The 11894-nt window shown below is 34.2% G+C and overlaps 2 protein-coding genes across 3 annotated transcripts; both read right to left on the bottom strand.

The window, feature by feature from the left end:
* Positions 1–246: 246 nt before the first annotated feature.
* On the bottom strand, positions 247–3669 carry LOC131640021 (sulfite exporter TauE/SafE family protein 3-like). The gene is made up of 12 exons (XM_058910442.1): positions 3272–3669; positions 2972–3131; positions 2616–2816; positions 2271–2335; positions 2141–2180; positions 1870–1922; positions 1703–1789; positions 1565–1615; positions 1148–1369; positions 966–1059; positions 719–859; positions 247–555 (listed from the first exon to the last, which is right to left on the bottom strand). The coding sequence occupies exons 1-12, from the start codon at positions 3470–3472 to the stop codon at positions 470–472; spliced, it is 1401 nt and encodes a 466-aa protein (XP_058766425.1). The 5' UTR covers positions 3473–3669; the 3' UTR covers positions 247–469.
* A 1368-nt stretch (positions 3670–5037) lies between these two features.
* LOC131640008 (U1 small nuclear ribonucleoprotein 70 kDa-like) lies at positions 5038–10785 on the bottom strand. Of its 2 annotated transcripts, none has more exons than XM_058910433.1 (11): positions 10487–10785; positions 10164–10278; positions 9991–10070; positions 9138–9213; positions 8985–9049; positions 8841–8903; positions 7425–7506; positions 7172–7334; positions 6468–6536; positions 5579–6286; positions 5038–5487 (listed from the first exon to the last, which is right to left on the bottom strand). In XM_058910433.1, the coding sequence occupies exons 1-10, from the start codon at positions 10586–10588 to the stop codon at positions 5611–5613; spliced, it is 1491 nt and encodes a 496-aa protein (XP_058766416.1). In that variant the 5' UTR covers positions 10589–10785; the 3' UTR covers positions 5038–5487; positions 5579–5610. The 2 variants fall into 2 exon arrangements, with proteins under 2 accessions (XP_058766416.1, XP_058766410.1); XM_058910427.1 differs by having other exon boundaries at positions 5038–5474; positions 10487–10781.
* Positions 10786–11894: the final 1109 nt, after the last annotated feature.

Genomic DNA, 11894 nt, shown 5'->3' with positions numbered 1-11894 from the left:
AGTGTTCTTGAGTGAGAGAGAGGTATTATTAGAATGGAATTTACTATTTACCCATACTAGGACCTAGTTAACAATAACCACATGTATATCTTAGCTTGTAACTTTTAAAATTGAATTAAATATGTACTAACAAGATTAGGGATGTTATATATTGTACTTGAAAATCATCAATGTTGTATACATTGTTACGCAATTGGCATACATGTTGCTTGACATTTCCTAGTATACTTCATAAATATTTGTTGGCTTTTGATAAAATGACAATTCTTTACAAACCAATTATTAAAACACACTAGAACAATATTTAGATGGCAAAGAATATATCAAGTCATTTTTGTCGAAAAATACAGACTTCTGCAACAAATACAACAACATTTAGAAAGAAAAGAAAAAACAAAGATATTTTCTTTACTTAAATAAAAATGACAAATTGGTGACTATTTTATCAAACCCTATATACTTTTCCATCCTAAGATTTGTGGTGGCAGATATTGTAAAATCCCATATAATCTTCATTTTCCATCTTCTCAACCATGTTTCCTATTCCCACCCCACCTGTTAAAAGGAGATATTGTTAGCACTAATCACCAGAAAAAATTAGTAAAAATAAGAATAATATTCACACACTTTTTTCACCTTATTTTATGGTTGAATTGATAGATCATGGATATAAAGATAAATGTTAAAAAATAAGTTCTATCAAAATAATCGAAATTACCTAAACCGATTGCGCTCAGAAAAATTGTGAAAGCTAATATGAAGACAATGATAGATGCTCTACCAAAGATAGCAATTATCTTTCTCACCACATATTGGCCCGTTAATGCAGCTATGGTCGCAACCAAAACTAAGTATGAAGCTGCATAAAAACATAAATCAGTTCACATCAAACACAATTTCAACCAAATCAATGTTATACAATCATGTTTTTCCAACATTATATTTACAATTGATTAGTGTCTTACCATAGGGTACCGGAAAGCTATCTAGAAGATAATATTGTACCACTGACATGGAAGAAGAGAAAACCATAGCAAATGTTGATGTAGCACTAGCTACCTGCCACATGAAAATATTCATCAAGACTAAAGATTAATATATAAACAAGTAGCGCTACTTCGGTTTTGTTCAGTTCGGTTTTTTGTACCTGAGGAGGAATTCCCAGTTCCAAAAACAATGGTCCCAAAATGAAGCCGCCTCCGAGACCAAGCAATCCACTAACCATACCCGCAACGATTCCGCAGAAACAATAAAGACAAATCTTATGAAACTTCCATTGTATGACTTCCTTTCCCTTTGATGCAATCACTCTTGTTCCTTTGCTTAAGCATATGGCTTCATAAAGTGTAACAGAAATTGCAATAGGCACCTTAAAGTTATAATAAATAGCACACCAAATTTCAGTTAGACCTTGCAAGGAAATGGTTCTATGTCAGCTCCAATCAAAATACGCATTTCGAATTCGAAACTAATATATTTCTTACGATATAATCCATATAACAATATGTATAAAAAAATTTACACTGTCAATCAATCATAATCATCTGAACATTAAAACGTTTACCTGCAAAGAATTAAGAATCCAGTACTCTATGGAACAGGTTTTGCTATATGTCTGCAATGAAATACATAAAAGGTGCATATTGAGTTATAACTATTTAATCAAAGACAAAAAAAAACAAGTATAATAGTTTGATTCTACCTTAAAAATCTGAACAATGAGAAAAGCCACCCAAACATAGACAAGGACTGATAATTCTTTCCAGTAAATGTTGTCTAATAAAGGAACCTGCCCAAAAAATTTGACATATTAGATAAAACTTCGATGAAATTTCGATAAAGAATGATTTGAAAAACCATTGGAATTACCTCTTCATCTTGTAGATCAGCTGGTAGTGACGTGTAGTCTTCTTCAGAAGCATCTGAAAGAAGACGTAAATAGTAAATTAGTGTTTTAACGAGGGCCATCTTTGAGGACGTGCAAGACGAGAGCTAACAATTTGTCAAGATAAAACCTTGACTAAATAGAACATTATAAAATATTTGTCACGCTTAAACTATGGTTAATTAATATCAAATTTTCTTAAACATGCAATATGAAATAGTCATCTACATATAAGAAAAGTTTGTAGGAACTTACATTCAAGAGTAGAACCTGATTCCAACATCTTGGCTGCTTCCTGAAATTTCAGTAGCATAGTATACTCTTACTATGAAGTAGAAGGTGATTGAGACTCAAATCAGAAGAATTGTAACTAAACAAATTTTACCTTCTTCATGATTGTTTCCTGTTTCCATGTATTGATGCCTTTGATTAAAGCTTTTGTGGATGTACCTAGCACCATGTATTGCATCAACTTGAATATTAGATCATGAAATAGATTAAGACATGTTTGTAGGCTACCGATCAGGGCCTACAACTTTCTATAGTTAAATAGGATCTCGTAAAATATGTCACAGTTAAACTGTCGTAAAATAGAATGTTTATTTTGGCACGGTGGAACCATGATTAATCTTCATAGCGCCTCAAAAAACTTAACGGCCCTGGATTTAGAGATCGATATTTCAAATTAATTGAGAAGATTATGTTTATGCTAAGCAAATATAATGATTACCAATGAATAGAACGATCAGCAAAACAGTAACCATCCAATCAGCAAACATGACATTAAATGCAACACCAATGCTAATTCCTAGCATTAACATAGGTTGGAAAAGCAAAGCCAGATCATAATCTATAAGTGGCATGTCTAGTGTTGGGTGTCTGAGTCTCAGATTGTAATACACAGTTGATCCTGCTGCTCCTGTAATCATACCTGCAACAAAGACAACTTCAAACTCCGTAGCACCAACACCTCTATAAAAAAGTGTGTCTGTGACAGTGTCGTGTTCTGGTGTCCGTGCTTCATAGATTTCAACCATCAACTTTATCTAGCATGAAAGAATTAAGAGAATATAGAAATATACTAACACTTAGAGATAGCTGTGGAAGACTTTGGATCAAAACCAATGATCAAAGTAAGCATAGGTACAAAAATCCCTCCACCTCCTACCCCTCCAACACTACCCAATGCTGCTCCAAAAAATCCAACAATAGACCCTACAACAATTCTCCAACCAAATTTCATTTCCTGCTCAACAAAACCATTACAATACATCAATATCATAACATAACATAACAATAACAACAACAACAACAACAACAACAACAACAACAACAACAACAACAAAAAAAACATGACAAAACATTGTTTCATAATAGTAAACTCACAGGCCAAACACGTTCATAGGCAGACTTTCCACTATACCAAGAGAAATCTCTCTTTTGCATAACAAAATTTTCTGGTTTTTTATCTTCCAATATTCCTTCAGCTAAACTGACATGATAGATCATGATCAGGCTCCATGAGATTAGCCATATAAGTGTTGATGCTGTTCTTGATGTTGTCTTCATTTTAACTTGTAAAGCCATGTATGAAGAACGGTTTGAAGCAAAATGTAACTAAGAAACTTGTATAAATAAATGTTTTCGTATTTTTTTCTAACTCTACTATTTTAAATGGTAGTTATATTTTTTTCTCAGTACTACTACTATCCTCTCTTTATATAGCAAAGTCACGTTTTTCTCTATTTCTCTTCGAGGTAGTTTGTACTAACATTATAATATATATTATTATGGAAGCGTAAACTATTGGCACTTTGTTTGACATTTTGAAATTTAAGGCTCTAGGCCTTTGACCCTAGAGTGTCACATTGCTTAAAGGTAAATAACAGTGAAAAATATATATTTACCAAAGTTTATTATTAGATTCAATTGATAAATTATATATTCAACTTTTTTTTAATATACATTAAACTATAGATTTAATTCATTAAACTGTTGGTATAAGGGCTAGATAATTAGAAGATTTTTATTGTAAGTTATGACCACTTTTGATGTCTTCCATAATTCTTAAATCACAGTTTATTTCACCATTCTCACTTTATTTATAAGATTTTTTAAAATAAAACTAATTTAATAAGAGTTGTATACAAAACCTACACATTAGCAATACTACTAACTTTTTTCCTATAGAATGTGAAAATGGCAAATAGATACAACACTGTGACTCGATAATGATTTATTAGAAAGAGACCATTTTAGGAAAAAAAGACAAAGCTAATATCTTTTAGCGCGACTAACAAGCATAAAGGTTGTAGGAAGCTTCATGGAAGTAACATAGGGAAGCACTAAAACACCAAAGTTCTAGCGTACATTCTAAGAGATAACCGTACGTCCTTGCTAATCCAATACCACATCGAAACTTCACGGTAATTTCATTTGTTTTCTTTTTCCATCTAGTCACTCGTATTGCTCAAAGCTAACAAAACAAATATGAGTTTGCTATGCTCGATGCAAGGAGTGTCATAACCACTTTTTATATTCAGATTTTCATTATGTTAAAATCAATCAGGCTGCAATTAAAAGATCTATGGTCTTAACAATGTAACAGTTGATTCTAGATTTGGATTACCACACAAACTCGCCTTGGCCTTTATTTACAGTTGATTTTGATTTTATTATTGCATATTTTGAACCGTCCGGTATTCAATTTATATAAAAATCATGTTTTAAAGCATGCAATCTGGGTATGATGCTTCCTTAATAATGCAACTGGATTTGATATTAGACAAAGAAATATGATACACAATTTAAGGCCTACTTTGTTAAAATAGGTATGTAAAAATCAACTATAAGCACCACTCTAGACAGGCAAAAAATCATGGTTTTCTTTGAACATAAGGTATCAGAGATGGAAATTTTGGTGTTTGATTCTGTCTGGAATGGTACATCTAAACGGGATTGGTTGGTTTTTTAGAAACGTTAAAAAATATATGAAACCAAAGCTTCATGTTCCATTGCAGCAGCACTCAGGGCACGCACATGTTATAGATTGAAAGAACATTTTGTGCTTGCTTTTAGGCAAGAATATCACTATAATCCATCTCATAACAAATTAAAGTAGAAATGCAAAGGTAAAAATTGGCACCAACATATTGAAGAGGGGAGAAAATTTTAAAACTCAAGTTTGCAACTGTCAAATATTTTGCAACATCACTTTCCAGTATAAGAAAACAATTACTTATTGAAGATAGACCTTCATTTCTCAACATCTAATAAAGGGTCTTGTAACCTAATGTAATAATACATAAGCAACACTTGTCAAACTCATGTAGTTCCAAGCAACACCAATAGACCAAAAGATGAAGTAAAATCCAGACATTATCCCACAAAATATGAAGAAAAAATTTGTTTCTGACAATGTTTTTATGAAAAACAAAACCAACAACATTAGCAGCCCATGGCCATACTGAGAATCTGAGATCACCAAAGCTGTAGCAGTAGCTTTCAACATCAAACATTAAAAACAAGTAAACAAGGATGGCGGGGCAATAAGTTCCTTTGTTGTGCTTTGATCACTCCATGCCTGAACCTATTAAAAGCAACTAAGAACCAATTTAGAATATATAAGACAGAATGAAATTAAGAATTAACAATAACCAATCAGAATACCAAAATGGACACCATGAACCTTACCAGTGAAATTGAGAAGTATTGTGCTCAAGTTTCTAGTAATCATATTCTCGAGAATGGGACCTCTCTGAGCGATGATAATCACGGTCCGTATCACGGTTTCTGTCCCTGTCACGTGATTTAGATTTTGCTCGTTCAGTAGGAAGGTCATCTTCAATCTTAGCAGGATCAGGATGTTGATTGTAATCACCATGGTCATCTCCTTCATCGTACTGCCCCCGTCCTCTATGATGCTCATAATGCTCATACTGATCAGGATCATGTTCAGGATCTGCATGCCTGTGTCCATGCCCAGGTTGACTGTACCGCCCACGATGATCATCATAGTCTCGCTCTCTTTCACCATGAGGTTCCTTCTCATGTTTAGAATCAACATGATCATAATCAGTTCCCCTATCATGGGACCGTCCCCGGCCAGTTTCCCCAACTTCATAATCCTTATCTTTTTCGCGATAACGATCATGTTCTACGTCTCTATCACGATCACGTTCCCGGCCACGATCACGGTCACGTCCTCTCTCTCGATCACGTCCACGGTCTCTTTCCCTTTCCCTCTCCTTACCTCTGTCTCTGTCCCTATTCCTATCCCGGTCCCTGTCTCTGTGGTGCCTGTCCTCTCTATGATCACGATCCCTAGCCTTATCGCTAGATCGTTCACGTGACCGCTCACGTTCTCTGTCCTTACCTCTTTCACGTGACTTTTCTCTGTCCCTAAAATGATTTTGGCCAAAAGTCAAACTTGTTTCAAAATATTCATTATTAATATATAAATATAATGCTGGGAAACCATTAGCCTTCCCACTCTATTGTCTAGAAACCATAGAATGGTCAGCAATCCTGTTGAGTACAAAGACCAATAAACAAGTTGAAAATGAAGCACACAAATTAGTACCGATCAACATGTCGATCCTCTCGCACTCTGGGTTCTTCAGAACGAGAAGGTCCTGACTGCTGTTGCTCCCTGAATAATCAAGACATATCAGAATCTCCCATCAACGGTACAGAAGAATCGCTAAACAAATTAATTACACAACATTCAACAAGACATCAAGTATATGACAATTTAATCCAGGGTTCAGCTCATAAGTTGAGCAAACCTATTCCATCATGAATCAAAAAAGTTAAATGCAATTAAATCTTGATGCAAAAATATTTCAATTTCAGTGTCAATTTTAATGCTTGAGAAATTTTAATGCCAGTTAAGTGCCAGAAATTTCCAACAGATAAAACATAATATTTATCCAAGGGTCAGCAAACTTTAGAAATGTAGAGGATTTAGTTGTTGTAAATTTCACAAATTATCAGTCAATTGCAATTGCAACACTAAATATACACATCACAGAATAAGGTCATAACAGTTGATGTTTTCAGTTTTCAAATTTAATTGTAATTCAACTTCATGTTTAAAATAAGTAATGAATGAAATCTATGAAACACAAACACAACACCAACGCGTCATAAACCAGTGACAATTTGAGGAAATGAATAAATTGAATGTAAACACTGCCGTGTCGGTGACACCAAACAAACCTTCAATTTGAAGTGTCGGTGCTAACAAGAATGAAATTCTATAAAATAAAATAAAAAATTATTTACCTCCCTGAATGTCGCTGATTAACTTCTTCGCCCCCCACTCTAGTAGTACCTAGCCCACCACCTAGGCGACGGGGTCGCCAATTTGGAACAGTCCTACCACGTTCAACATCCACAAGCACCCTTCTACCCTCAATTTTCCTACCATCAGCTTGTTTATAAGCAGCTGCATAATTAACGGAAAATTTGACATAAATAAACAATACATAGTATATATAGTAATAACCAGATAAATCTTGCTAAAACCACTACAAACCTTTCATGTCTCTTGTGTGCAGGTATTCAATGAATGCATAACCCCTGGGCTTATTTGACTCAGTATCAGTAACCAGTCGAACCTAAATCATAAGAAATTGGAAAAGGGAAGAATAGTTAGAACAGAACCTGGTAATCAGCTCAACTGAAAATAATACAAGATGCTCTCTCTCAGTCTCACTTCAGAACCAATAAAATACAACCAAAATAAAAGACTAAGACGATAATCCTAAATGGCACGGCAGACAGGCTCTATGCCTAATTAGCCGTGCTCACCTTTAAATCACACAGCTCCCATCATGAGATGCATCACCACCAGCAATAGTTGCAGAAAAACTGATGTATTTGTGCCCAAATAACCGGTTGTTGACTAGCGTCCCCTTACCAGGGATATTTATTTTTTAAAATTGATAAAATGAAAACGACTATGGGTAATAAAGAAAATACCATAACATCTTCTCAACGGCTGATTTGGTTATGAAAGCCTTTAAAGCCAAAAATAAGAATTTAAGCCTTTAGCAACATCAAATGTAGGCTAACTAAGAATTTAAGCAAAAAAGGGAAGAGATTGAAATGCTCCCAACATATTTTACCCAGTGCATGAAAAGAACAGAAGTTGTCAGTCTCCTTTACTTGCTCGAAAACAAGGCCAAAAGCACAATTTTGCATCATTGCTCTGCCAAACTAAAATGTCATGCAGGAGAATACACTTGTATGGATTTTGGGTTTTATTGATATGAGAATCATTTACCAGTTGAAGAAGAAGATGATCAACCATTACCAGGGGGATATATATCGAGATGATTAACCATTACCAGGGATATAGTGAGATGATAAACCATTACCAGGGATGTATTGTGAGATAATAAACCATTACTGGGGATGTGAATCAAGACTTTAAACTTGCAGCTAAAAACTCCTAGAGACTCAAAGCCCCAAGATTTCAAATCCATACATATATATTAACAGTGGAATGTAGCAAACTTGCAGCTAACAACAAATTGGTGGCGCAAGTAAAAGCAGTAATTACCATTTCAAAACCACTAAAAATGACAAGTTAAATCAAGAACATTCATATTATATACTCTTGAAACTTTGGATAGGATGAGATAAATATTATGCATAGCGGACTGATTTCTTGATAAGCTCGTTAGTCATGAAAACCGCTTAAGTCACAAGAAACAGTTTCTTCAGCAGCAAAAGAAAAGGTATAAAGATCTTTATTTTTATTTTAAAGTATGCTTGTCTTTTGTTTTTTATGATTCATTACTGCATATGGAAATTGTTGAATTTGAAAATACATTTTGACGGCTCAAAAGTTGTGAAGGTGCAACATAAAAGTGAAATAGAATAAATTATTAACCAAACATATATTATATGCTTACCGAACCATTTTGAGCATATTCAAAATACCTACCCGTTTGATTGCACCATATGACTCAAACTCCCTTTTGATTCTGCTCTCAGTAGTCTCATAACTCTGTTAGAAGATGGAATCAATAAGATATGACAAGCAATATAAAAAAGCACATGAGTTACTATATTGGAAAATATAACTTACAAGTCTGGCCACAAATAAAGTCTTGTATGGATCTCCTGATATATTTGGATCACTTTGTGGATCATCTACATTGAAGCAGATAAAGAAACAACATTCAGAAAACATAAATCCACGAAAATCAACAAAATTAGAACAATATAAATGAGTCATCACATTTCTCAAGCTCCTCAGCAGCTTTCGCAGCTCCTTTCTCAAGTCTTAACTTGTGCACTCTGGCCCTTCTTTCTGCCTGAGTATCACCAAAATGGATAAGCAAGTATGCACATTATACTATTCACTATTGAAGCAACTTAAACTACCTTCTTTTATTTGCCAATTGCCACATTAAATCAATGCAAAGTAGATACAGAGTATGTAGCAGCTATGTCAGTCCACTATACATTACAATAACAACTTATTTAAGTAAATTCAAGAATAACTGAAACCTGGTAATGTCTGAAGAAGCAATATTAATTATATTCTTCAACTAATATATTGAGCATCCAAACTAAGCTAATAGTTATTACCTATTCGTGACTACAGAATATTCATTCAGATAGTGTCTTAGAACAAATTAATACTCCCATACGAGAGAGCAGGCAGGCAAGGAGTCAAAGATGGCTAGTTAAACATTGTGCTAGCAAAAAACTACATGAAGTCAACCCTAATATCAGAAATTTGGCCATAACATAAATATACTTCTGAGCACAACTATTTGTTTACAAACTGTTAACTAAAGTAACTGTTTCCTCAAAGACCTTTTTGAAAAGGCTATCAGACACAACATGGATAAAATAAATAGACAATTTATATGAAACTATGGCTATCACAAAAACCTGGAAAAGCTGCTTTGGTCATATCAGTAAAAAGAAAACTATAGAAAAAATATGCATAGCATCAAATCAGACATCCACAGAAATCCCATATGCAAAACGGAAAAAGAAAAAAAAAACAAAATAATGAAGCTATGCATAACACTGTGAAATTAATAACACCGCAAAATTGGTCTTAAGAGAATGGAAATTACAGGAGTTTCAACCACTGGCACAGGCGGAGAATATTCTGGTTCACCAGGCTCAGCAAACTTGGTGACAAATTGCGCCATCCCTTGACAAAAAGAAACAATGTAAATTGAACCCAATTCAGTAATCATCAACAACAAAATCATTTGAAAACCTAATTAAAACAATTATCAAATACCTGTTAACGGGGGACATTTTCTTTTCTCTGGAGGAGGTTTGTATTCCAATGGAGGCCTAGGTTCAAACAGCTTCAGCAAATTCGCAGTGAGGCCAGTTGGATGACTCTGTCCAATCTGCATCAAATCACAGGCAAATTAAATCATCAACAAAAAAACAGCTTTGAAATCTACTATCTAGGGTTACGAACAACAAACCCTAGCTATTATGATTAAACAACAACAGCAATAACAACAATTTAGTTGATATGAATAAAATTAGGGCAAATAAATCACGAAAAGTGTAAGAAAGGGGATGAATCTATGAGTTATTAGAGAGAGGTACCAGCTTGAGTTGAAGGACGTTGGCGCGATTCTGGGCTTTGGTACGAGCTTGAACAGCGGCGTTTTGGTTGCGCATGAGAGGATCATTGTTGAAGTCTCCCATGGTGAAGATTTGGTGAAATCACTGGAAAATGGAATTGGATTGATTCTAACTGTGACGAGATCGCAAGATCCGATTTGCGACTCGGCTTCGAGCGCTAGCTGAATCTAGACCTTGACCGCTACTGCCAGGTATTTATAGTGGGAAAAAAATCAGAGGATAATATTTTTTTTAACACCCCTACTTCAAGAGCATGAAGCCCTCAATTTTTAGAAAAATACACTAATTGTACTTTGAATTGAGTTTAGTTGTGGACGACAATAATTTGATGGGCTAGGAAAGAGTACAACTACTAACTCATTTAGTCCATAAGCGTCTTAAAAGGGCAAGGAGTTTCTTAAACCACCCTTATACCCTTATGGATTTTTAGGGGCTCTTGGCAAATCCGTAATATCCCTTTAATTTGGATATTTATATTCAAACTCACCATATTTTACTTTTTTATTGAATAGGTTTTGAGATGCATATTCGAAGGCACCAAATCATAGTTTTTAGATACACAAATATTATAAATAATCATTGACTACTAAACAGAACAAAAATCTTAAAACCAAAGCAACTTAACATAGATAGTCGAAATGACATAGATAGTACAACAGAAATTCAACATTATATATTGTTATAAATGGGTAGTTGAGGACGTTGCAACATTTTGATAACATTTTCTCCTGATCTTTAAAGTTTCACATCGACTTCAAATCGTACCCTTAGTAGAGTATTGGTGAAAAGTACTCCACATAACTTTTAAATTGTCGTCTTCAGTGCAAACTGGGTGAACTTTTTTTTTTTTCTTCACTGTCAAGTGAGGGTGAACGATGCTCGAGCTTGACCACCTTTCGATTTTCTGGATATTGCAAGAAAGAATTCAGTATGGGAATCAATTTTGGATATTGAGTTGTACTAATATAAGTGTAGTACAAGTCAGAGGATAAAGCCGATAGTTTTTTTCATTATACATTTTATGTCTGAATTGTGTTTTGTAATACAAAGATATTCAATTCTTCCATCATCTCTTGTTTCAATATGGTATAAATGGTATCCATTTAGGCAGATATCTTTGAAACTTAATAAATTTCTATGAGACGTGGGGAATATAATGCATTATCAATGTGAAATATTGTTCCTCCACGTAACAATATATTGGCTCTTCTAGAGATTTAGATTATTTTCGAGGTGCCAGGTATAGTACTGACATCGGTATTTCGATTCACTAAATTAGATAAACATATTTTATTCTTGAGAATTGTGTGGGTTATTGCACTGTCAGCTAGGCACATATCTTCATTACTGGTTCTAGTGTCCATCTTAA

The sequence above is a fragment of the Vicia villosa genome, linkage group LG1 (genome assembly GCF_029867415.1).
Source record: "Vicia villosa cultivar HV-30 ecotype Madison, WI linkage group LG1, Vvil1.0, whole genome shotgun sequence".
NCBI classification, from domain to species: domain Eukaryota; kingdom Viridiplantae; phylum Streptophyta; class Magnoliopsida; order Fabales; family Fabaceae; genus Vicia; species Vicia villosa.
This window is presented reverse-complemented; position numbering and strand designations above follow the sequence as displayed.